The sequence below is a fragment of the Schistocerca cancellata genome, chromosome 2, assembly GCF_023864275.1.
Source record: "Schistocerca cancellata isolate TAMUIC-IGC-003103 chromosome 2, iqSchCanc2.1, whole genome shotgun sequence".
NCBI classification, from domain to species: domain Eukaryota; kingdom Metazoa; phylum Arthropoda; class Insecta; order Orthoptera; family Acrididae; genus Schistocerca; species Schistocerca cancellata.
In genome coordinates this window covers 313,886,345-313,913,898 of record NC_064627.1, presented here as the reverse complement: position 1 = coordinate 313,913,898, position 27,554 = coordinate 313,886,345, and the positions used below count along the sequence as shown (strand labels likewise).

Genomic DNA, 27,554 nt, shown 5'->3' with positions numbered 1-27,554 from the left:
AATTACTAATGCACATCCGTTTATCATAAAACTGTCAGCATGTAGCAGCATTTAGAAATTAATTTGTTATTTGAAGGTAAAATGATCATTCCACATCATTATTTATGATGCAAACGATCCATGGAAAATACAACTACGCACCTACCTACCAAACTGCTAGACGCTGGAGCTCTTATTTTCCTGATAACTGTAGGTCTATTACGGTTTCATTGGAAAAGAATATCATTTTATATAGATACTATTTACCCCTGCAATTAAAAAATGAATGACAGCTATTATTTTCTGAATAAGAAATTGCGCCCTATTCGGTATTGCACTTTGACGTTCTGACAACACAAACTTTTGCTGAACGTGGGATTTGAGAATCCCCTCTTCAAGTAATTGTTAATTTTTCGACACCGTCCTGCCTCATATTTAAAAAAGCGCCACTGTATTGGTTCCAGAGATATCACCTATGGTGCCATCTGAGGAAACCACTGACAAATCAGTTCCAGTGTTGACTACAGAGGTGTGGGTGGGTTAGTCGAGGAGAGGAAGCCGGTTCAGGTTGTAAGTGGTGTAAACGTAAATAATATGGTTTCTATAATACCGCGAGTGTTTAGGTGAGTATTGTCATAATACCGCTTAGCTAGGTTCTTGCTGTGTTTATGTTCATATAAATAAAACGTTGGAATGATTCCAATATCCAAAAATAAAGTGATGGCCCATCAGTCAAATTATAGAAGACCTACTTTTTTTTTAAAAGAAAGTTATTTTACCTTAAGGATCGAAAAAGCTGGACTTTTTCGCCTTAGTTTTGTTGTATGTTTCATAAAATTTCCTCATTATTTCCAATGCCATTCCCGATTCGTGACATTTGAAAGGAAGTAGATTTACATTTTTGTGTATCACTTGTAGGCAGTATATATCGGCACAGACCTAATCTGACGTCTGAAACTAAATAACAGTTTGAGATCAGCTGTTGTGTTGGTTCAGTGTCGGAAGCACTGCAAATGACATAAACAATTTCCCGTCTTTTATATGAAAATACTTTTGGTGTTCTTTGCAGACCTATATATTTCGTTCCTAATACCAGTCATCTTGTGATAACAACATGGGAATCATCATTAAAATATAAATATACCGATTAATGCCATGAAATTTTTCGTATTTGTTCACCATCAACCAAACAGCTTCTTGACGAATGCATCAAGATAGTCTGAACCGTAGCCTATTTAGAATTATCCTTTGCGTGTTAATATCTCGGCAGTATTCGGCTGCATTCATTGGAGTTGATTATTGACGAAGCAATGATTCATTTTTGCACTTTTTTCCTAGTTTCCACGAAGAAACTGTTGTTTTGGATACTCTTAAATTTCATTTTACCAGTGTGTGGCAAAAGCATTGCAAAAATACTGTAGGATCCTGCAGTAAAAATCTGTCAAACTGGTGATAATAATTGCACACTGTTATTGCTGGAGAAAGCTTCAGATAACGCAGTCCTAATGGTAACATATCATACCTTTATTTCTTCTTCGTGCATTAGTCGAATTCAGCTGGTGTTGCTGATAGAAGAATGCGAACAGTTTTGCCTTCAAGTGTTCTAGTACATGTATGAGACTAGTTTTCACACTGTACCATTAATGTTTTAGGTAGCCTATTTAGTTTCTTCCCTTCTTCCATCTCTCACTTCTGGATATAGCATACTCAGCTGAGACCAACTTGTAATGCAATGTTCTGTGCTTTGCATTTTCACGAGATATCACTTAATGTTGTTGCAGTTGTATGTTGTCAATGCCATTAGTACCTACGTAAAACTGGTCTTCTTATTTACACTAGCAAATATTCAAAATCCAACACCCTTGGGATTTATGGTGATCAGAAACAAGCAAAGTTAGTTTAAGTTCCTGCCTGTTTCCAGAGGCATTTGCTACTGTTTGGTTAATTTCTGTAATTAAGTGCTTTGATGTTTCACGACTTCCTTTACATTAAGCCACAATGAAGAGCTGAGCAATACTTGTTACTCCAGTCTGTTGAGTTTTTGCAGCTAGCCTAGGTGCAACATAGGTGTATTTAGTTTTTTTACTGCATGTTTGAGGCCATATGAATTTTAATTTTATAAAGGGAAGTATTATTTTTCATAGGGAGTCCCTTCCTGGACTACTACACCTGGGAAGTGGGTTCAGTAGACAGGATGTTTTACGGACAGCTGCACCTGCTCTGCAGAGAGCGTACCATGAAGTTACTGGTGATGAACTTTGTCCCAATATGGTGCGTGGTATAGATCATCTGCGAGATCCGAGGCTAAACAAGGTAACATGATTGTCATTGGTGGAACTAGTTTTTAAAAAATGCACTTTTAATCCTATTATAATGTGTGTCTTTAAGAAGAACACTAACTACTGTGCGTGTACGTGTATCTAAACAGTATATGTCAGCTGCCTGTTCTGATCATACTGAAGTATTTGATGTGATTGGTCCTTTCACATAATAGGTTAAAAGAATTGATTAGAAAAGCCTTTCCTTTGCAAAGAAAAAAGGAATTACTATTGTTGTTATTATTATTATCATCATTATTATTATTATTATCATGTCAGAAACCTACTCAAAACACAGTTTATACAGTTATAGGCAGATCAACAGTTTATAAAATGTTTGGGTCGACACAAGCGTCCGATCCGACGCGTCGGCTTTGACCCGTGACATAAGGGTGTTGTGTGTGACGTCATGATGGCGTGGAGTTTGGTTTGAGTGTGGCTGTCTCCAGTTCTGTTTTATCTTATTTTATTTACTTTTCTGATCTGTTCGTTCTATCTCGTGAGATTTTTTTAAAATTTAAAAACACTTATTACTTATTTTAATTATCTGTTTCCTCCCATTTCTGTTTTAGTTTATTATATTTATCTTTCTGATCTGTTCGTTCTATCTCGTGAGATTTTTTTTTTTTTTTTTAAAGACAAAAAACACTAATCAGCTACTGAAGCATCTTTATCTTCTATGGGTTGCAGGGGTTACAACCCCTGGGGAGGTGGGTGGGTATTCATGCATGACTGTCTTCACTTACACATTGTAGCTACGCAAGGCATCTAAATTTGTTTATATTTAGTTTGCACCCCACCCAAAACACCCCACTTCCCGCACTTGTCCCGTTAGTGTCATTAGGCTTCTTGTGGAAAGTGTGTGTGTGTGTGTGTGTGTGTGTGTGTGTGTGTGTGTGTGTGTTTTTGTTACCGCCATATTTGTGACGTCATGGGTCAAAGCAGACGGGCGGGATCGGACGCTTCCATATTTCCAAATGTTTGACCAAAATTTGGCAACTTCTGGAGCATTTTCCATTGCCTGGTGAAGGCTGTCTTCTGTGGAGGTGGCTGGACATAGTAGACACTGAAGCATATGTTGAATAATGTGTTCTTCCCTGCAGTCACATTGGGTTTTGTTTTCTTCAATGTACCCCATTTTGTCAGGTTGCCAGTGATCTGCCCACTCCTGACCTCAGACTATTCAAGAACTTCCAGACTGGCCGATTCTCATCATGATCAGGGGGCAAAGATTTGGAAAATCTTTTCTGGCTAGGAGGGTGGGATGTCTCAGTCATTCATAGTTGCAGCCTGCCTTCTTCACCTGTGTTATTAGTTTCTCCAGTATTCTGAGGATACTTTTCCTTGACCATAGTCATTGTGAGTAGGGTTGTTGTACATGCATGGACTGCACTTTTCCTGCTCCAGTTTCATTCTTTTCTCTGTTTGCTGCTATTTCACTTCGAGCAGGAGGTGGTGCAATAACTGCAAGGTGGTAGGCCAATTCGACTGCAGTTGACTTCAAGCAGCCTGTTATAATCCTATATGTGTCATTTAGGAGAATAGCCACCTGTTTGGCGTGTGTTGACTTATACCTAAGAGGACAGGCGTAATCTGCAGCTGAGTAGCATAATGCCATTACAGAAATTCAGATGATTCAGTTTGGCTGCCCCAGTGTGATCTGGCCAGTTTTCTCAGTGGGTTGTACCTGATGGAGACTTTTGATTTGAAATTCGTGAAGTGTGTTTCGAACATTAGAGATCTGTAGTGTTATTCATAGGTATTTTGGAGTGTCACAGGTTCCAATTTAACCCCTGACCATTCTATCTTTAACTTGTGGGTGGTTTCCGTACTTCTCAGATGAAAAGCATACACTTGTGTCTGGGTTGGGTTTGATTTAAGCTGGTTTATCCTGTAGTATTTTGACAGGTCTTCTGCCAGAGTGAGATCATGAGCATAGAAGAAATTCCTGCTGTTGGGGATTATGGGTTGGTCATTGGTGTATATATTGAACAGAACTGGAGCCTAGCTTGCACTTGTGTGTAATGGAGACACTTAAAATTTATAATGTCATCTCTCTTGGACACCTGTGTGTTATGTATGACAATTTTGTAAGGCCTGCGCGTTATTGGCAAATATTAATATCACCATTGTCTGTCTTGATGTTATAACCTGTATGTGTCCTAAGATCCGATGATGGCGGCTTTAGTTTCGCTGAAAGCGGTAATCATGGAATAAAAAGAATTCCTACGATCTTGGCTACCAGTTTATCATTTTAAAAACAGAACTAAGAGTGACACGGAGGTGTGAGTTGGCACTCATGGACAGAAAAATGTGTGAAGCTAAATTATCTTGGCGCACCAAAAAAATATATAATAGTTTAAAAGTTATTGTTGTCGTAAAAATTGTAAATTTATGAAAGCTCAAAACTAATATCTCGGCAATGCGTTGGCCGATTAATATGAACTAAGTGTTTACTTTTCAGCTAGTAGAGCTGCATCGAGCAATCATAGCCGATTTAGCATAGTGTGTACCATTTTTGAATGAGAGATTGGAATATGGCATTTGTCTGAGAGAAACTGTCTTTCTAAAGTTTAAAGAGGTAGATGAGTAATTAAGTATGTCTTTTTTTTTTCCTTCTTTATTTATGTTTAGTTTCAAAAATCCAGGAAAAGCAAAATCATGTCACAAGAACATTATTTGTGAAAAAAAGGTAGCAAATACAAAAAATTTGGACTTTAAATTGTTACTGCCCAGCAAATTTCCATATTTTTCAATATAGCATATATATTTTTTTTTTGTTTAGTTTTAGAATATTCATAATTTTTGTCAAACATTGTTTTGAATTAGGCAATCGATCCGAGGGTGGATAGGGTGGCCATCTTTGATGACAGGAGAGTTGGTCCTGAGTGACGCAGAGAGCTGGACGTTTCGCGCATCTGGGAGTAGTAGTGGGTTGATAGCCATGTTTGCGGACAATTATGTATGTAGCGATGTTCAAAAGCAATCAAGTGGAGCGCAGTATAGTGGTTTAGGACAACAGACAAGAGTGTATATTGTGAATTTTGAACAGACTGTCGGGTGCCGTGATCGAGATGTGTGTTCTAGTATCTGTTGTTAAAGGCCCTCAGACTGCATTTTAAGTATTTAGTGAATATAGTGAAAAATAGAAATAAACTATATGTTCAAATTATAAATCAATGTGAGGGACTCAATATTTTAAATTTCACCACAATATTTGCCTGCATTGTTTCTTTAATATTTTATTTCAGCTTAAAAACTGCGAGTGGGTAGCACACTGGACTCGCATTCAGGAGGATGACGGTTCGATCCCATGATTTCCCTAAATCGCTTCACGCAAATGCCGGGATGGTTCCTTTGAAAGGGCGCAGCTGACTTTCTTCTCCATCCTTCCCTAACCCCATGGGACCGATGACCTCACTGTTTGGTCCCCTTCCCCAAAACCAACCGACCTTAAAAACTGCATTTATGACAGGTGTGAGCTGGCACCCTATGACGAAAAACGTAGCCAAACATTGAGACATCTGGGCTGCTCAATTAAGCTGAGTGTAACAAATGTATAGATGTATGAGCCAAACTATTCAAGCTTCAATGTGTAGTACCCAGTACCGTTGTAATCTGTTGGTTAGAAACATAACCATTGACAAAACTCAAATTGCTTGGAGTGTCGTTTGTGACTGTCTTTGGCACAACTCTTCAATTATCCCATTATTGCTCCCACTTTTGACATAGGCAGTACAGTCTATTGCCAACTGCAAAAATTTCTCATCCCCCGTCTTTCCTGGGCCAAGGTTGTGTAATGCATCCCTGACAGTGCTTGTTACAATATTGTGGTTTGTCTTCTCCAATTCTTTACATTGGAGTAAGTGTGAGGTTTTCCTGTTGCCATGGAGTCTGATTTCCCCAACGACATTGTCTACAAATCTGCCACAACTGTCACTGGTCTCATTGACTGAAAGCCGGATATAGTGGTCCCAAGTGTCTGTTTTAATATCAGCAATAGCCATTTCGTACCCCTGTTACTGATAATTTTTGCGCAGTGTTGACTGCCCGTGATGTATTGCAGCCTGCTGATATTATCTAGGAAGCCCAAAAAAGGAGTTCTTTAGCATGTTTCAGGGCACATTAGCTGACGTTAAAGCCTCACACAAGCTTAAATTAAAGCTGTCCCCAGTGCGATTTGACATAGAGGAGACCATTGGTTGAGTCTGGTTTTTTTTCTTATTCTTAGTGACACTTGCAATGTGAGCTTTGGGTTCTTTGTGTTGAAGAAATTGTTACTCTAAGAAGATGGCAGTAACAAAACAATAAAACGAGATCATGTGAAATGTCAGCTTCAGTTGAATTGCATACGCTTGTTGGAAAACTAATTGTAACTTTCAATTTGAAAATTCAACGGAACAAGACTAGCACAAAGAGTGGTAGATGAAATAAATTATAAAAGTAACCTATAATGTTAACTGAATGTTCGATCAGTTCTTCTTTACAATAAATGAAAAGTGCTAGTTCGAATTTCTTCTGCAGTATTAATTCATTGGCGCCAGTCGTCAGTAAATGTCTGAGGATGGCCTCTGTTTGGTTACTTGTTGTTGACAGGCTTAGCAAAATATTACTCAGTTGCAAAATTGGAGACTTTCCCAACCCATTGCCATAAAAATATCAACTTTGGAAATTTTCTGTTAGGTATGACAGAAATGTGCTTAGTTTGCTATTCAGTGCCAATCAACATACCACACAACTCTACTTTGTAACAAAAAAATTATTGCCATAGACATGTTGTTGTTTTGGTCTTCAGTCCTGAGACTGGTTTGATGCAGCTCTCCATGCTACTCTATCCTGTGCAAGCTTCTTCATCTCCCAGTACCTACTGCAGCCTACATCCTTCTGAATCTGCTTTGTGTATTCATCTCTTGGTCTCCCTCTACGATTTTTACCCTCCACGCTGCCCTCCAATACTAAATTGGTGATCCCTTGATGCCTCAGAACATGTCCTGCCAACCGATCCCGTCTTCTAGTCAAGTTGTGCCACAAACTCCTCTTCTCCCCAATTCTGTTCAACACCTCCTCATTAGTTATGTGATCTACCCATCTAATCTTCATCATTTTTCTGTAGCACCACATTTTGAAAGCTTCTATTCTCTTCTTGTCCAAACTACTTATCGTCCATGTTTCACTTCCGTACATGGCTACGCTCCATACAAATTCTTTCAGAAACGACTTACTGACACTTAAATCTATACTCGATGTTAACAAATTTCTCTTCTTCAGAAACGCTTTCCGTGCCGTTGCCAGTCTACATTTTATATCTTCTCTGCTTCGGCCGTCATCAATTATTTTTTTCCCCAAATAGCAAAACTACTTTACTACTGTGTAAGTGTGTCATTTCCTAATCTAATTCCGTCAGCATCATCCGACTTAATTCGACTACATTCCATTATCCTCGTTTTGCTTTTGTTGATGTTCATCTTAAATCCTTCTTTCAAGACACTGTCCATTGCGTTCAACTGCTCTTCCAAGTCCTTTGCCGTCTCTGACAGAATTACAATGTCATCGGCGAACCTCAAAGTTTTTATTTCTGCTCCATGGATTTTAATACCTACTCCGAATTTTTCTTTTGTTTCCTTTACTGCTTGTTCAATATACAGATTGAATAACATTGGGGAAAAGCTACAACCCTGTCTCACTCCCTTCCCAACTACTGCTTCCCTTTCATGCGCCTCGACTCTTATAATTGCCATCTGGTTTCTGTACAAATTGTAAATTGCCTTTCGCTCCCTGCATTTTACCCCTGCCACCTTCAGAATTTGAAAGAGAGTATTCCAGTCAACATTGTCAAAAGCTTTCGCTAAGTCTACAAATGCTAGAAATGTAGGTTTGCCTTTCCTTAATCTATTTTCTAAGATAAGTCTTAGGGTCAGTATTGCCTCATGTGTTCCAATATTTCTACGGAATCCAAACTGATCTTCCCCGAGGTCGGCTTCTACCAGTTTTTCCAATCGTCTGTAAAGAATTCGTGTTAGTATTTTATTATATTTAGTATATTATTAAACTGATAGTTCGGTAATTTTCACATCTGTCAACCCCTGATTTCTTTGGGATTGGAATTATTATATTCTTCTTGAAGTCTGAAGGTATTTTGCCTGTCTTGTACATCTTGCTCACCAAGTGGTAGGGTTTTGTCAGGGCTTTTTGACTGCTTTTTTTTTACTGCATTTTTGTATTTTCTCCTTTCATCAATTAAATTCAGTATCTCTTCTGTTACCTAAGGATTTCTATTAGCCCTCGTCTTTTTACCTACTTGATCCTCTGCTGCCTTCACTATTTCATCTCTAAAAACTACCCATTCTTCTTCTTTTGTATTTCTTTCCCCCATTCCTGTCAATTGTTCCCTTTTGCTCTCCCTGAAACTCTCTACAACCTCTGGTTCAGTCAGTTTATCCAGGTCCCATCCCCTTAAATTCCCACCTTTTTGCAGTTTCTTTAGTTTTAATCTACAGTTCATAACCAATAGATTGTGGTCAGAGTCCACATCTGCCCCTGGAAATGACTTACAATTTAAAACCTGGTTCCTAAATCTGTCTTATCATTATATAATCTATCTGAAACCTGTCAGTATCTCCAGGCTTCTTCCATGTATACAACCTTCTTTTATGATTCTTGAACCAAGTGTTAGCTATGATTAAGATATGCTCTGTGCAAAATTCTACCAAGTGGCTTACTCTTTCATTCCTTACCCTCATTCCATATTCACCTACTACGTTTCCTTCTCTTCCTTTTCCTACTATCGAGATCCAGTCACCCATGACTATTAAATTTTCGTCTCCCTTCACTATCTGAATGATTTCATCAATCTCTTTGTCATCTGTGAGCTAGTCGGCATATAAACTTGTACTACTGTGGTAGGTGTGGGCTTTGTATCTATCTTGGCCACAATAATGTGTTCACTATGCTGTTTGTAGTAGCTTACCCACATTCCTATTTTTTATTCATTATTAAACCTACTCCTGCATTAACCCTATTTGATTTTGTATTTATTCCTCCTGCCACCGAACTTTGCTAATTCTCACTGTATCTAACTTTGACCTATCCATTTCCCTTTTTAAATTTTCTAACCAACACATTTATAGACATATGTGTAGGTTAGATTATTAATCTAATGCCATGGATCCTGAATACGATATTTCGTAATGATGTGGAACGAGTCACATTTTCCAATACATGACATAATTAAGTTAATTTAACAACATAATTAAGTTAATATAACAACTTTTTTATTTTTTGTTTTTTTTTATATTTTTTGTTTGTTTCTCCTTTTTTTCTTAATTTATATCTAAAAATTCCTCTATGGAGTAGGAGGAGTTGTCATTCAGAAATTCTTTTAATTTCTTCTTATATACTTGTTGATTATCTGTCAGACTTTTGACACTATTTGGTAAGTGACCAAAGACTTCAGTGGCAGTATAATTCACCCCTTTCTGTGCCAAAGTTAGATTTAATCTTGAATAATGAAGATCATCCTTTCTCCTAGTATTGTAGTTATACACACTGCCATTACTTTTGAATTGGGTTTGGTTGTTAATAACAAATTTCATAATAGAGTATATATACTGTGAAGCTACTGTTAATATCCCTAGATCCTTAAATAAATGTCTGCAGCAAAAACAGACATAATGTCTTATGGGACAACAGCAATCAGTGATTTTATAATGTTACTTAAAATCCGTCTTGATTGCAAAAAATTTTTTTATTATTCATATGACCGGTTTCGGTTCATTCAGAACCATCTTCAGATCTGATATTTCAGTTACAGGAGTAACCCGTCCAAATTCAGCACCTTTCACATGCTACGTCACATAAATGAATGAACCGAAACCGGTCATATGAATAATAAAAAAATTTTTTGCAATCAAGACGGATTTTAAGTAACATTATAAATGTCTGCAGGATGATCTTGGGTGGACTCCAGCTATTATTCTGATTACACGCTTTTGTGCAATAAATACTTTAGTCCTCAGTGATGAATTACCCCAAAAATTTGTGCCATTAATATATGTTATCTACTGTCAGATGGCATTTAATGAAAGGCTAGCTTTGTTCGTCCCAGTGCAGCAGAATGTACATATTCTCCAAGTGACACATCATCAACAGGATTGTTTTGTGTGGGGTATATTTCTTGTACCTTTCGAACTACAAAAAGTGTCACCTATGCAGCAGTATGCTGAAATATTATTAAATTCTGAAGATGAGCACCACTGCACCATACACATTTTTGATTTCAGTGCAGTGCTGGTGTATAAATTGATTTAGCATGTCATTTTGTAATATGTTCAAATTCACATTATTAATTTTCTTTAGTATTGGTTTAGAAAATTATTGAAAGGCAGTTTTTTTCTGTAAAGCCCTTTTGGGCTTTTAAGTATGATTTAACACATTTTGGGTTCTGTAAGGTTAAAAAACCTGCAACTCTAGGCCCTGCTGATAAGTCACTGCTACGTAACTTGTCAATACATCATTGTCTCACTAATATTCCTTGAATGTATGTATACCAGCTACCTGTAAATGATGTAGTATACATTATTTGCTTTGCATATTTTAATTGTCTGCAGCTTTAATGTTTGAGTGGGAAATGCCTTGTGGTGGCATACTGATAGCTAGCATAGCCTGAGGCCTAGGTTATTAAAAGGTGGTGGTTTGGTTGTAAGTTGTTGAGCCTGTTGCAATTTAGCAAAACTCACTTTATTAGCGTTAACATAACCTGTGACACAAGGTGACATTAAAGTGACAGACCGCACAAAACAACAGAGTGATATATCACGGAAAACAGAGAGTAAACACAGATCATGTGCTGAGCCAAAGACAGTCTTGCACAGAACCTTCACTTGCACTACATCATACACACATACACTGTACACTAGCTTGCTTACGCTTCACTACTCCCCCCCTCAGTGTCACTGATAATTTTTGTTGAACACTACGCTTGATTTGGATTGGGTGACAACAGGTCGCGTATTGATGGTTTTGTAGTGGTGGGCTCTAATGACCATTGTGGCTGCTCCACATTGTGTGTTGGATGGCAGTTGCACTTGTCGTGCCTGTGGTGGGTGCAGCTGGCTTATGATCTGTGGTGGTTATATGGAAGGCTGGCTTGTGTCCATTGACATTTATAGCAGTCAGTGTGCCCATTATGTCAATGGCGAATGTTTTGTCATGCCTGCTAACTACATGGTATGGTCCATCATAGGGTGGCTGGAGCACCTAGCACACCGTTCATGTTGGATAAAACCATAGTGACAGTCACTTAGCTTGTTGAACACAGAACGTGCAGCGCTTCGGTTGATCGCCTGGAGCCACTGGTCAGAGCTGTCATATCTTGTACGCAAGTTGTCTGCAAACTCTTATTGTCAACATATTCATTTTGTACACTGGGAAGATGGATAGGCTGACCATACACAAGTTCTGCTGTAGTTGCTTGGTGGTCTTGTTTCAGGAACGTATGTAGACCTAAGAGAATGATGGGTAGCGTCTCTGTCCCCTATTGCAAATCATGGCAATGCAATGAAGCTTTGAGCTGATGGTGTACATGCTCAACTAATCTGTTTGCTGATAGATGGTATGCTATAGTCCTCATTCACTTCATGCCAAGTAAGAGTGATGCTTCGAACATACAGAATTCAAACCGTCTCCGTGATCCACAGGGGTATGCTGAATGGGCAATCCACCCATGAAATAATGCGGTCGTGACAGTTTCAGTGGTTATATCGATTATCGGAAATACTTCAGGCCAGCTTGTATAATTTATATCTGTGAGGCAATAAGTGTATTCTTCCGAATGGAAGTGTTAAAGTCATAGATTTGGAAGGAGGAAGCTTCCCAGTGGTGTCCTGACATGTCTGCTAATTTTATTGCATTGACAGGCCATGCACTGTCATGCAAATTGCTTTCAATCCCTGTCCATATGTAGTTAGACGAATGCTCACTTCTCCTTGTTTGTTGTGGTTCTAACCCCTGGGTGTGACATGCTGTGCAGCAAGGTAATGGCCTGTTGGTGGAACCTGGCAGTCACTAATAGCTATGTTCTATTATTGGCAACATCAGAATATAGCTGGAGAGCTGACGGCGGTGCTCGATGTGGTGGAGTTGCATGCTTGATGGTTGCATCAACAAATTATGTAATATATTGTCAGATTGTTTTGCTGATATGACAGATTGATGGTAGTAAATTGACCATGGACTCAAGATGTCGAAGCTATTGTGGCGAATCGTTCTGTGGATGCTGTCAATAGGCATATATTAGTGGCTTTTGATCCATTACCAAAATAAACTGCTGTCCTTCAAACATGGGTAGGAACTTTTTGATGGATGCAGCTCACAGTTGTGTGTTGACCAGTTTTGCTGCGAGGGTTGCCAGAGTCCATTCATGTGTCGTTGTAGTGCAGCACAGATTGTAGAGGCAGATGCTTCAGCGATGGCTGTCTTTAAACCTGAAAATGACGTTTCAGCTTCTGGATTCCACTGAAGTTTATCCTTTGGTCTTGATATGCATTGTATGAATTTGTTCAGTGGCCAGCTAGGAGAGCGTAGTTATGGACAAAATGATGACAAAAGTTTGTGACACTGAGGAAGTGAAGTGTCATAATTCCTTGTTTGTTGTAAGTAGTGGTAAACTAATTATTGCTTCTGACTTTTCTTCTGATGGCTGAATTCCATGAGCATTAGTGGTATAGCTAAGAATTGAACTTCTGCTGCTCCAAAGATGCATTAGGGCAGATTAATAATGAGGCCATCCACATTTAAGTGGACAAAGAGTTTTAGGTGCGGCAGATGCACAGCTTGTGAGCATTATGTGCCCCAAACATTGTTTGTATGTATTTAGTGATAATGCAAGTCACGTGTAACCTTGTCCATAAATCTTTGGCCCATATGATCGGAGAATCTCCCCATCACAACCCCTTCAGGTTTAGTGGTAAGTTGGCCTGTCAGAAACTGAACACAGATGAAGCACGAAAATAGGAAGAAGTTGTACTGAACTGTGGAAAAAAGAAGTGAAATAGAAACAGTGAACAGTATAACTTTAATATGTGCAATATTGAGTGACGTTAATGTTTATCATGTTGTGGTAGTGTGGTCATCATGCTATATGACAAAGGGGGAGGTCTGGGTTCAAATCTCCCTCATGCCCCATATTTTTATTTTATTTATTTTTTCTCAAAATTATGGAATGTCCATCTGGTCATTGATGTGTTTGTTCGCTGTATCCAGATTGTGTCATGGTATAATGTCCATTTGCAACAGCGATGTGTAATGAAGGGATCTCCAGATGTACGTACCTCTTATTTGTTCTACACAGGTACCACATGTTATGCCTCTTGTATTCTATTTTGGAAATTTTGTCTCTTGAATTCATTCTGTATAACATTGTTCACACCCACTTATTTGTTGTTTTCATTTCTGTGAGAGCACTATGCGGCATCTCGTCTGCTTTCATTATTCAACACATGATTTGAGTCACATGGTAAGAATGTATTATCATCGAAAGTAAATGTGATGAACAGTGAGAGCAGGCAAGATGATGCATAGACTTCTCACAGAAATGTAAACAACAAAGAAGTGGGTGTGAACTATGTTGCAAAGAATGAATTCAAGAGTCAAAACTTCCAAAATGGAACACAAGAGGCATAACATGTGGTACTTGGGTAGAACTTGGACCATTCACTGTTTCTTTTTTGCTTCTTTTTTCTACAGTTCAGTCCTCCTCCTTTCTACTTTTACGCTTGATCTGTGTTCAATTTTTGACGGGCTGTACAATGGGCCAGCTTACCATTAAATCCAAGGGGAGTGTGATGGGGAGCTTCCCTTGTGAGCAGCGCTACATAGCCCAAAAGGCACGCAGGTGAACTCTAACAACCCCAAAGGCATGCATACAGCTGTCTTGGGAAAGTTGTCTGGTGCCACAGGTATGTGATGAAAAGCTCTAACAAAGTCAAACGTAGAGATTATGTTCTTACCACTGACGTTGGATGTGAAATTCTCAATGTGTGGTATAGGATACCGGTCTGAAATCTGTCTTGCATTTAGCAGTTGATAGTCTCCACAAGCAATGTAGTCATTTGTTTTTATTCTGTATTGCATAGAGGGGAAATGCTCAACTACTATTTGATGAACGGCAGATCCCCTGTTCTAGCATGGATGCGTGTTACTGTGTAACCGCTTTCAGTTTCTGCAACATTAAATGATTTGGTGCTGGGCGTAGTCAAAATGTAATGCACTGTGGGGTGCTGCACAGGAGCCAATATGGAAGCTTGACACATGATCTTGGGTAAACTGTTTCAAAAGTTTGATAAACTGAGAATCTCAAGTTATCACCTGCATGCCAGCATCATCCACATGAGCTACTAGTCCTGTACTAGTTAAGATAGAGCTATTGTCAAGCAGTTGTCGATGGCAGAAGTCATGCATAACTCAATAAAATGATAGCGAACCTGCTCCTAGTATGGTACTTGTGATGATGTCTGCACAACAAACTACCACCCAAGCCTGCATTGTAGGCCTAGGTTTAATTCAGTCATATGTAACTGTTGTAGAGCCATTGGCATCACATTTATGAGGTGATGGATGGATAGACCAACACATCTGCACTTGTATTTATTAGCAACTGTAATTTCTTACCTTGGTTTGTGATAAACAATTCACAGCTGCCATTTGTAGTGTTAGTGGTCGTCATCACTGAGTTTCTGTTGTGTTTCACTGCTCACAAGGTGGGTACACCTACGTGCATCATACCCAAATTGGTGATGTTACCAACATTTTGTAGCCGAAGGCGCAAGTGATTGTGATCATATTGGCAACTGTTATTCGGAGTTTGCATGGCAGCTACTTGCGTGGTAAGTTTGGTGATCTGAGCTTGTAGCACAGCGTAGTTGCTGTCTGGCTGCAGATGTGGGCTAACTGCTGCAACACACACAGATGATACATTTCAGATAGTTGGTCAGTGGTTTGTGCTAGTGCATGTAGATCACCGATTAAAATCTTTTGCGCGTCAGGTGGCTTGGCATGATAGCCAAATGCTTTGCAGAATGTCATTGCTTACTGTGTTGCTTTCCAACGAAAGTAATCAGTGCAGCAGTTGCAATGGAGTGCAGTTTCTGAACTCTTCAGTCAATGTTGTTTTTCCAGTCTCTTCACCTAAGGTGTAAAAGTTACGTGATTAGAACGTTCTTAATCACTGGATATCTGTCCATGTTCGATGGTGGTGATAGAATATTCTGCACTTCCGGTGCTATTTCTTCACTGAGTGCTGTCACAGCATAACTATATTTTGTATGGTCTGCAGTGACTTGCACCAAGACAAATTATCTTTACAACTGTGCGAACCATAGCATAGGGCTTTGCTGTCAGAGTGATGGTAATTTTACTAGGATGCTGTTTATCATCACACTAGAAGGTGTATCTACAGCTGACACAGGACTTGATCTACCATTGTAGTAATACTGCAGAATCAGTAGGCTACAGATGTGCTGTCATGGAATGCAGAAGATGCTTGATGCAATTAATGTGGCTGCACTTAGTGCGACACAGTGCATTACAGAGTGCAAATGTATGTAGAATTTAACCCCTGAGTAAACCAACTGTTGTGGGTTAACAAAACTCACTTTTATTTGCTTTAAAATAACCCGTAATGCAAGATGATGATAAAGAGACAGAGTGAACAAAACAGTAGAATGATATATCACGAAAAACCAAGAGTTAACATAGAATAGCCCGAGCCAAAGGTGATCTTGCATGGAACCTTCACTTGCACGTAGCGTTACACACACACACACACACTGTACACTAACTTGAGTACATTTCAAACCAAATTAATTTGACATTGTGAGAATAATTTTAATTCTTGGTATGGCGTGTATTTTAAGCACATTTGATTTCGATGGCTGTTTTATGCCAGTCATGTTGTTGTTGTTGTCATGGGTCAAAACAGATGCTTTTCAGAATACCTTATAAATCGTTTGGTGCCCATAGGATTAGTACTAACGACAAATGAGAAATGCAGAGCTGCATCAGAGACAGTAAAGAAATGAATAGAGGGGCAATAAGTGTATACAGTGCTTATAAACATACATTTTTAATGAGAACTTCATGATCACCCTCCTTATGTAACATTTTGAACAGAAGAGCTAACAGTGCAGTCATTCCATCTGAACTACATCAGTTTTTCAGTGGGTAAGGTGATACATTGGTTGGGACAATGTACTTGGAGGATTCAAAAACCTTACCATTCACATATGTAGGTTTTTCGTAGTTTCCCTGAAATGCTGATGTATTCTGGGATATGTCATTTGAGGCAGTTAATGACCAGTTTTCCATCCCATCCTTACTCAGTCCAAAGTAGTGTTCAGTCTTTTACTACAGGGCATTGAAATACAGTGTTACATCCCTTCTTTCTGTGTATGAGCTTGTGATGTGTAGGTGCTTCAGAAAGTCTTGCAGTTGTCAGATACATTATTATGATTAGAGGAGCAGATTTTTCGAAGTGTGTTGCACATTATAGCCTCTGAATGAACAGGTTCTGTATGTAGAGAGCAAAGTATGCTTAATGTTGCAGCGTTATTTAAGGGAACTTCTTAGCTGCCAAGTTGCTTTCGTTCAACTGCAGATGCTTTCTTAATATCAGAGTTAAAATTTATGGAGATCTGGTTGTTTATGTTTGTTCCAGTAGTTGTGGAGAACCAATAAATTGCGGCACAGTGCAAGTGCCATGGGATTATGATACTATTATATTCACAGAATTGTGTGTGATGAGATAATTTCTGGAGGTTGATTTGTATTTTATGTTGAGTATTTCATGTATAGAACCCTTTTTCTCCACTATTTAGCTAAACTACCTAACCTCAAAAATTGCTTGCAAGAAAAAAAATTTTTGTTTGATGAAGAGGTTGTCTTCCCTGTAAATAAATACTTGAAAAAAAATTGTTTTCTGGCAGTATTAAAATAATGCTATTTCACCGGGTGTGTGCCTCCCGAAATCTCTTGTTGGTTTTGATTGTAGCTCATCCCACTATTATTCTGTGTGCTACACAAAAGACTAAAACAGGTGTCTTGGTATACATTAACCACGTTGTGGGATATTACAAAAGAGGCAGGCATTATAGCAGAATTATGATCACTTGGAATCAAATAGTCAGAAAAGTAGTGAACATTTTACACATGCACACACCAGCTTCTGCCAAAGTATTTTTGTTTGTCCTTTATTTATAATTAGAAGGATTTTTAAATAAAATGAATAATCAAAATGATCATAAATGAAATCATTAGTGATTTTATTTTATATGTGATGCAACTGTTCAGGACCAAATGAAAGGAGCTAAAATTAATATTGTGTTTTAACACAGTTAAGTAATATTAAATCCATTTGTTAGAGGAGAGCTAAATATTAATACTGTACTGTTGTCATTAAAAAGTTATTGCTGTTTTTTAAATTATTATTGTACATGGACAGATGCAAGTTGTTCATTAGAACTTTTTTAACGTGTTTATTTGATGGAACAGTTTATCTGTCGATCTGTTTTAGTTAGGCAGGCGTTTCAGAACGTCCAAGAAGCTATCAGCACTATTGAAATAATAGTACTTAGAGGTTACAGTATGTTGCCATATTCTACATTTTAACTGGTTGTATTGGATAAACTAAAATGCACATGCTAGTTCTTTCTGGAATATTGCTGAGGATGGAGTGTTTATATTGTTAAGGACTGTTGAAGTGAATATGTCTGTTAGTAAGAAAACCATGAGTATATCAGAAGTTGGAGATGAAATTAAGTCTCAAAACTCATCACACAGTGAAAAGTTGAAGTTACTGTTGAAAGATGTGATTGTTCATTACATAGGCTTCTGACTAATGATAATCTGATAGCAGTGGAATCTTTAATTTCTCAGGAAGTGGTGTTGGTGGGTGAGGAAATTTATGCATGTACTGTCGACATACTGGCTGAAAAAATATTTGTTATTGACAGACAAATCATTCATGAAAAAGAAAGCTGTGTTGCAGAACCTTTCAAAGAAATTTGACATACTAGCCCATCTGATGAATATGAAGCAGAAGGGCAAAAAGAAGAGAGGCAGAATCTCTCTCTCTCTCTCTCTCTCTCTGGATTATAAAACAAAAGTTGTAAGTTTTGCAAAATCTCATCCTACGTGAAATCTATGAACACTGCAACTAAATAAATAAAAAGCTTCATCCAATTAAAAAAGGAATATATATCCAAATGGTAAGAAAAATAAAAAAAATCCGTTTGATAAGTATGCAATCATCGATTCCTGGTCTTAGGATCATTTTATAGAAGCTAAAGAAAGCGATCAACAAGTGACTACACAGAGTTTGTAGAAATAGGCCTTGGTGGCACCAGGACAATTCACAGAGTTTGAATTTAAAGCCTCTGAAAGATGGGTCAAGAAGTTCAAATGTAAGCATGGGATTCTTCAACAAAAGTGACAAAATTTATTTAAAAAAAAGAAAAAAGAAACAGCAACTATAGAATGACTACGGAGTATTTCGCGTGAAGTCCTTGCATAAAAAGCCGACAAAGGGAATGCCACAGTTATCCTCAATGCTACCAATTACCATAAGAAAGTGGTCATATTATTGGAAGATGCCATGTACTGTATTCTTAAACGGGATCCCACAGCAGCACTTCGTAGGAAGACGGGAGAGCTGCTGAAGAACTCTGGCCTCCCAGAAGAGCTAGTCAAGAATCTACGACCAAGAGCACCAAGGCATCCTAGGTTATATGGCCTACCCAAAGTCCATAAGGATGGGGTTCCGTTGAGACCTATTGTTAGTGCTATTGGGTCTCCTCCATATCGGTTGGCAAAATACTTAACCAAATTATTAGCACCTATAGTCGGCCACTGTAGCCATCATATTAATAACTCAAAAATGTTTGTCGACATTATAAAGCAGATGAGGATAGGTCTGAATGACATCATGATCAGCCTAGATGTGGTCTCTTTGTTTACAAAGGTTCCAGTGGAAGATACGTTAAAACTGATGGCTGCTCATTTCTCTCCTGAAATACTGAAATTATTTTGACACACTTTGACGACCACCTATTTTTTGTATGGTGGAAAATATTATGAAATGACTGACGGAACAGCCATGGGTTCGCCACTGTCACTAGCCATAGCTAACTTCTTCATGGAGGATTTCAAAGAATGAGCGTTGAACAGTGCTCCCTTACGTCCATCCTGCTTCTTCAGGTATGTTGACGACACATTTTTAATCTGGCCACATGGCAGTGAGGCACTGCAGCGGTTTGTTGATCATTTGAATGGTATACATCAGAACATAAGATTTACAGTGGAGGTGAAGAAGGATGGAAAGTTACCCTTCTTAGATGTGTTGGTGGAGCAAAAATCAGATGGACGTCTCGGACACTCTGTGTACAGAAAACAGACGCATACAGATTTATGTCTAAGCACGCATAGTTGTCATCACCCATCTCAGAAGAGAGCTATGCTGAATACCTTGGTACACAGAGCTAGGACTATTTCGGGCAAGAATCATCTCGACTCCGAGATTAACCATCTGACGACGGTATTCATAAAAAATGGATATTCCTATCATGATATCAGATCTACTCTGGCGAAGAAACCAAGGAAGGACGCTGTTCGAACAGATCAAGAGGACCAACACATCGTGCTGCTACCATTCTGTGGTGCAACGACCAGCAAGATTGGCAGAGTCCTGAGCGAGCCGGCAGGGAATCAGACCAGTCTTCCGGCCACCCAGGAAGATTAAGGAAATGCTGCGACCCATGAAAGATAATCTTGGCCTGAGAGTACTGGGAATTTACAGCATTCCTTGAGAGTGTGGGAAAAATTATGTGGGCCAGTCTATAAGAACTGTTGCCGATCGCTGTGTGGAACATCAGTGTCACCTGAAATAAGGTACCTAGAAAAATCAGCGGTGGCTGAGCACAGTTTGTTAAATAAACATAAAATTTTATTCGATGAAACAAGACTACTTGCTCACGCTTCAAACTATTGGGACTCTGTCATCAGGGAAGCAGTTGAAATTAGACTCTGTGAAAATAATTTCAACAGAGACTCTGGTTATGCACTCAGCAATGCATGGATGCACGCAATTGACAAAGGAAGAGCGCAGAGGGAGACTTCTTACATTCCTCGCAGTTCTCTGCCTGTTGCGATGGCTGGCGCTGCAAGCAATGCTGGATAAAGCGCACAAACAAAATCTATGGATATAGAGGCAGCCACCTCAGTACGTGCCGGTTTCACCGTGACATCATCCAGCCAATGAGAAGCCGTCCACTGCTTATAAAAGCGGAAGCCTCACCGGTCCATGACAGTCAGTTTTACCCCGATGAAGATGGCGGAGGTAGTCATCGAAAGCTTGGGATTTTATCCAAATTTGATGCGGCAAGTAAACAGAGAACTTTTTATGCAGAAACTATAGAAGAAAACTTGACATCTGCAGAGATTTTTCTCTAATTGAGAAATTACTACCCAAGGTACCTGTTCGTCTGTAAGAAGCATCTGGTAAATTTGGCCCTTGAGTTCAGCGAACAATAAACAAATATTCTCAAAAATATACAAATGTTGTAATAACATCATCAAAATCTGTAATGCCAACAAGATTATATATCAGCTTTCTTAGTAGTCGGCTGATGCTTCGTGTGGGGAGAGAAAAGTTTCTATTGACTATTGACCCTTGGAGTGGCCAGACAAAGGCTGAATTACATGATGTTTCAAGATGAGGAAAATTCACCAACTTGCACAGTTGAAGTAATTGTCAGTGGCAGTAGAATTCACCAACACCCATGTACTTTAAGATGTTATTTTATTTTATTGTGAAGGCCATCATTATTTGGATAGATGTGTGTGGGGCCTGAAAATGACATAATGAAATGCCTAAACTGGTTGCCTTCACAGTACACTAAAATAATATCTTAAAGTAAATGGCTGTTGGTGAATTCTACTGACATTGACAACTACTTGGAAATGATTCTCTTTATCATGTGAAAACATGTGCCTTGCTTCTTAGAATGTGAAACTTTAGTAAAACCAATTTCTCAAAAATCTGGACTTTTGCACCGCTTTCAACAAAGAAGGAACCAGTAATCCTAACTGTCCTTTTAAATTATTGGATTTCTTGTGACTGAGAGCCTTTCGTTTTGAATTATAATTTTGAAATTTTGACCTCATCAAAGGCTTTGTTTACTCCTAATACAGCAAACAATTTTCTCTTTTGTTTTACTTTAATAGTTGTCTCAGATGTTAAACTCAGTTGCATTAATCAAATTATTTAGACCCAAGTTTATCTGCTTTGGTTCAATCATTTTTGAATGATGAAATTTGCCCTTAGTGTTCTGTCTCTTGTTTTTATTGGTATGGACTCCTAAATACATTTACTTTTATTGAGACTTTTATTTCTTGCTGCAGCTGACTAGTGTAAGTGGAAGAAATAGCAATTTTTTGAGACCGCTAGCTTTTCTAAGTGTTGGTTGACGTGATCAGTTGCAGCATTGGTGGGTATATATTCTTTGGCACAAATGTCAAAATGAATATTAGTGTTAATCATAGTTGTTAGTGTAGTATTTATAAGTAGTTTCCAATGTTTATTTCTCTATGTTGGTGTATACTTTCACTTGTCCCACATACCTGAAGATTCTCCTACTAGTTTAACCACAACAATGCTAATAAGGTAGAGGCATGTTATATATTTGTACATAGTGAAGATAAGCCAATCATTCCTTTCACTGAATATTTCGGTCTGCTTATTTTTATAGGGTTTAGCATTTACCTTAGCTGAAAGACAGCGCTTAGGAATTCATGGGCTGATGCCTCCTAGATTCAAAACTCAGGAAGAGCAGTTAGAACTCTGTAAAGTTAGTGTAGAACGATACCAGGAAGATCTGAACAAGTACTTGTACCTCATTGAACTGCAGGTGAGAAAATGTAAAATAATTCTTTAAGATAGTATGACAATCTTTATGTACAGTTAACATTATTGTGTTATAATGTGTAAGTATCATTTGCTATGGATTTGTACGTAGAAGAAATAACTATTTACTTTTTAATATAGAAGTTCTGTGTGCATCAGAAAGAAAACAAACTTGATTTGTATTCTTTTTGTAATATAAAGTTAAATAACAGAATTAGCATTTTGTGAATTTCCGGTGCAAAAGACCATTATAAACATTGAGACAAAGAAAGAGTGACTGTTTACCTGTTACTGAGTCAGTAATGGCTAGTTGTGTATGAACAGTAATGTAGATAAAATAAGGTGTCCAATCTTGAGCATTCGCAGTTAGCTGTCCCATTGGCTGCAAAAGCCAATCCTTCTCATTAGACAGCGTTAGCGTAAATGACTCATCGTGTTTCAAAGCACTGTTTATTTACAAATGTATGACATACAAAAACAGGTGATATATGAAAAGATATACTCTTACAAATTTTGTGGTTCAGTTCACAAACATGTTGTGCATGTGCCCTTGGTCACCCAGCACACGTCCAAGTGGTAATCCATTTCCATCAGTACATTCACTAACACCATTGTGTCATTGTCTGCCACAGTAACAGTGGTGGGTTCATGCAGTTCTTGCAGTGTTGTTTGCATTAAGGATACACATACTTTGTCCTAAGCATAACTCTACAGTAAGAAATCATATGGCTTGAGATCCGACCCCATGAGGTGTGAGAGCACCTGTCCAGCAATGTAGCAATTGTCTGTTGCGAAAGGCAGAGGCGATGGTGAGATGGATTCTGTCCCGTTGAAATATGACTATTGAGGAGTCAGTAGTTGTGGCAACAACAGTAACTACAACATTTCTGGGTACATGGAACCTGTTACCATCTGCTTGATGAAGAAAAATGGGCCATACATCTGTGTCTCGGGTATGACATGGAAGACATTCACGTCTGGTGAATCCCTATCCAACTCCGCACGGACTTGTGGCTAGTCAATACCCCACACTCTCACATTGTGATGATTCACATTTCCCGATAGACGGAAAGTTTCATTGTCACTGAATATCATCATCATCATCATCATCATCATCATCATCTTCTTCTTCTTCTTCTTCTTCTTCTTCTTCTTCTATAGGTTGCTGCATTCAGGTACAAAACCCCAGTTGGTGGGCATAATCCTCTGGAGTCACGTGTTGTAACAGTTGCAAACAGTAAGGCTTGAAATGCAAACACTGCTGCAAAATGTTCCACACTGTTCTCTGTGGAATGCCCAGTTCACAGCTTGCATGAATAATTGAAGTTTGTGGGCTGTGCCAAAGCACTGTGTTGTGCACCTCTGTGTCGTGTGCTGTAGGATTTCCTCCGTAACACGTGGTCACGCGATGCCTTTCCTTTTAAACAGGCCACCAGTATCACAAATCTGGTGGAAACCAGTGCACAATGTTCTGGTTACCAGGTGCAGTATACCTGTACCTGTGTATGAATGCGCACTGAATATTCATATCCAGTGGACATTTTGCATATCCTAACACACAAAAGCTCTTCTCCAGCATTGCTGCCATCTTATAGAGTGCTGTCACAGGCTGCCTTCTCGAAGCATGTGAGCAACGAGGCAGACTTTTTGAACTTGGTGAGTGTGTGTATCTTTTCATGTGTCACTAACCTTTGTATGTAAATAAACAGTGCTATGAAACCCAATGAATCATTTAAACTAACCCTGATATTGCTCTTGAAATGGATTAAGTGATATCTTCTTTCATATACCATCTATACAGTTTGTATTTTTTTTTTTTTTTTACTTTTATCTAACTGCCCTTGTCTCAGAGTCAAGGGACCACCAGTTTCCAGTTTGTTGCAATATTTCTTGTGTCAAGAACAATCAGAATGTAATAACTCATGTTTTTGTCACCTAGTTTACTGAATTAATATATAGAATTTGGATTTAGCCCATAAACTTTATTGCGCACATCTCTGCAGTCAGTTACTATTTCTGTTTGCAGAATGTCTGAATGATATTGGTATATTGCTTCATGGAATGGCTGAAAAAGACCTGTGGTTGAAACAGCTTGGTGTGAGAGGATTTAAACAGTGTGCTGTGATAGCATTTTCCACTCTAGGAGATGTAAGCATTAATTAATGCATTGAAAGCATTTACGAGAATAAAGAGTAAAAACAGTGGTCCTCTGTCTATTGAGCTGCAGAGGTGGTGATTTGTTTTTATTTTCTTGGACAAGGGCGAACAAGATAGATGCAATCTGTGTGGCGTTTATCAGTCCATCTATTGTTCATTTGTATGACCACACAGTATCACACATTTTTGTGCATATTGTAATGACCTGATTGGTCTTTCCTACTTTGTTTCTGTAAGGAAATGGGAGGAAGGGGGGGGGGGGTTGCGTCAGTAGAGCCATTTGTGTTGTCTGATCAAAATTATTTGACAGTTGAACAGTTGACATCTGTCACTTAACGGTGCAGTGTTACTACATCAGTTGCTGGATACTGCTCGGTCAAGCACGGCAGGTCACTCCACAAATGCTGTTAATGTGTAATGCGGAGCAATGTTGGAAGTAGCCACTGCAAGGTACGACAGAAATGCAATGTACTCTGTTGACAGCTGATTTTAAGCAACCAGTGACAACTGCAGCAGACAACATGTTTCGTAGCCCTGAGTTTAAACTAGCATCCTAACATAACCACAACCTGGTGATCTGCAATGTATCTGGGAAAACAGTGATCAACATTCTGCGACAGAACTAAAATCATGATCATTTTGTTCATGGTAATTAAAGCTAACCTCTATGAAGAAACTCGAGGCAGAAAAATTTCAGTTTCTGCAACAAATGCAAGCTAATTTCTCATTATCATTGGTTACCTGAAACTACCCGCACAGTGGCTACATGAACTGCCACATTACCAACTGATGAGCAGTTCTGGTTGGCTCGATTGCAGATTATGGGCAACACAGGCAGATTGCAAACTAAAACAGAATGGTCTGATGAGATTCAAACCTACAACCTTCAACATTTTGAGTCTACACTGTATGAGATAGGTATGACTCTGGTGACACAGACGTAATGATGAATTGCAGCCTTCGAAAATTCTGCTTCATGCAATGCCGTGCAAAGCTTTCTAATGTAAGCAGATCTCTGTGATTATAATAACTGTATGTATGATGCTGAACCCTGTCTTGTGGGGAAGGATTCAGAAGCATTTGGTTAGTGCTATGTATTAAATTTGTGTATTTCGTTACTTTGTGTGTGTGTGTGTGTTCGTTCATTTTGTTTTTAATATGGTTATCATCATGTGTGAAGAAATACAAAATAAAAAGGCCAGATTCAGAATTCTGGATCCAAAGATATCAAGAAAGAAAGCTGGACAAGAAATTGGAGCTGAACTGACCAATTGGTGTTGCAGTTTGGCAATAGTGAGCAGTTTGGGCATAACGTTGAGCTCTCTGATTTGAGGAAACCAGCTCCAGTGTGTGAAGTATCAACTATAAAGTAATTTTAATCTCATTATAGTTAGCCTTACCTCCAGTAGTTCAAATAACGTGCGTTTGAAAGGTAAGGTAAATCATAAGAATAATTTTGAAATGTAGTTGCATTATTAATAGAATAATAAAAAAATGAAAGTGACACATATATAACGGAAAGCACTGACTAGGACCGTTGTACGCATTACTTTGATACACAGTACTTGAGAAGTAAAATAATGTATTTTAGTTCTGTTCGTCGATGTAAGAATTTAGCCGCAATGGGTGCCCTGAACTGTCTCTGTTCTATAAGCCACAGCACATTTAGCAAAAGTGCAAATATCCTTTTCAAGAAAACAGACCACAAAATGTCTCTACTCTTAGAGGTTACATGTTCTCCCCAAAATACAGATCACTCACTATCCAAATAACACTACCATTGTGTACCATAACAGTTAACACGTTTGACCAAATCAGCTGAAATTTCACGTGAAATATACTCACTAGTATATTATGAACATAAAATATTTATTAATAAAAAAAGAGCACAGAAAATGATATTCTGCAAGGACTCGAGACTAGTTAAGTGCTACAATAGTGCTGGTAGAGGTCTGTCCCTATTCACAAAGAAGTTTTTGCTCTGTCACTTTCAAAGAAAGTCACAAAAATAAAGAGAACTAATCAGCCATTGATGCCGAACAAGACTGCCTGTGGTAGATGGTGTGTGAACTCTTTGACAGCAGCAAAACACGAACACTGGACTGTAAAATATTGATTGCTATATCGGTACTCTAGGGAAGAGGCAGTGTCATCTAAAAATCTCACAGAAAAGTACACTTGAAGCCCAGTGTGTGTGTTTCATACTCTGGATACTTCCATGAGCATTTAACACTGTCTGACTGTCTCATAACTGGCAAGGCTTTCTCTCATATCAGTTTGCAACATATACTTAACTTATGTCTTGTTTCATTACTGGCTTTTTACTTCATTGAATAAGCTTTTATGGACTGTGTCTGATGAATGTTCTAAAATTTTCTTCAAGGATTTCTACAGACCTCCATCTGACCACAATTAATGTTTCGAGCTGGCACTGTGTAACAACCACTATAACTGTGTCACTTCGTCCCAAGAACTTGCATTATAGTTACATTTTGTGCCAATGTTGTCCACATTCCCACTTTTTCTCAATTCAAAGCATTCAATGTCCAGTCATGCCAGAATGTCTTACCAACTCTTATCCTGATTGTATTAGTTACAATTTTTAAGTTCATTTACAAATAACAAAATATGTGCAGTTACATTATCATTACAAACTTGCATAATACATTACACAATATTTTAATGAATTTACTCGGCAATAAACATATATGTACAGGATGATTCCAAATCTCCATTGAACAAGACACTTACCACCACCTAGTGGTGGCTATAGCTGATAAAGACAGCAGCTGTGCTGTTCTACACACATACATGTGTACATTTTGTTGCATACACTCCTCACATTAGTGTGCACTGCATTGCATTCTGCACCAGTATCTGCACTCAAATATGATACGATTCCTTGGTACATAACAGTAACAGATTTTTATATGTTTTCGTTTAGCGTTGCCACATGTACATGTAGGTGAGGTTTTCCAGGTTCAGGGAAATGTGGACTTGAACAAAGGAGTAGCAGCTAGTTGCCTTCCTATGCAGCATACATAAATAGAACAGGGGTGGGTGGGGTGGGGTGGGGGAGGGGGGGAGGAGGAGGAGGAAAGCTATTGGTACATTACATACTTTATTTACCTTCCATGATGCATCATACA

At 38.5% G+C, this 27,554-nt stretch overlaps 1 protein-coding gene across 3 annotated transcripts in view; it reads left to right on the top strand.

Moving 5' to 3' along the window:
• Positions 1 to 493: 493 nt before the first annotated feature.
• Positions 494 to 27,554, top strand: part of LOC126161696 (NADP-dependent malic enzyme) — a 75,140-nt gene continuing 48,079 nt past the window's right edge. For all 3 annotated transcript variants that reach the window (XM_049917715.1, XM_049917713.1, XM_049917714.1), the window contains exons 1-3: positions 494 to 602; positions 2,124 to 2,292; positions 22,094 to 22,252. In XM_049917715.1, the coding sequence (XP_049773672.1) occupies positions 574 to 602; positions 2,124 to 2,292; positions 22,094 to 22,252 (357 nt within the window). In that variant the 5' untranslated portion in view covers positions 494 to 573. The remainder of the gene's footprint in view (positions 603 to 2,123; positions 2,293 to 22,093; positions 22,253 to 27,554) is intronic.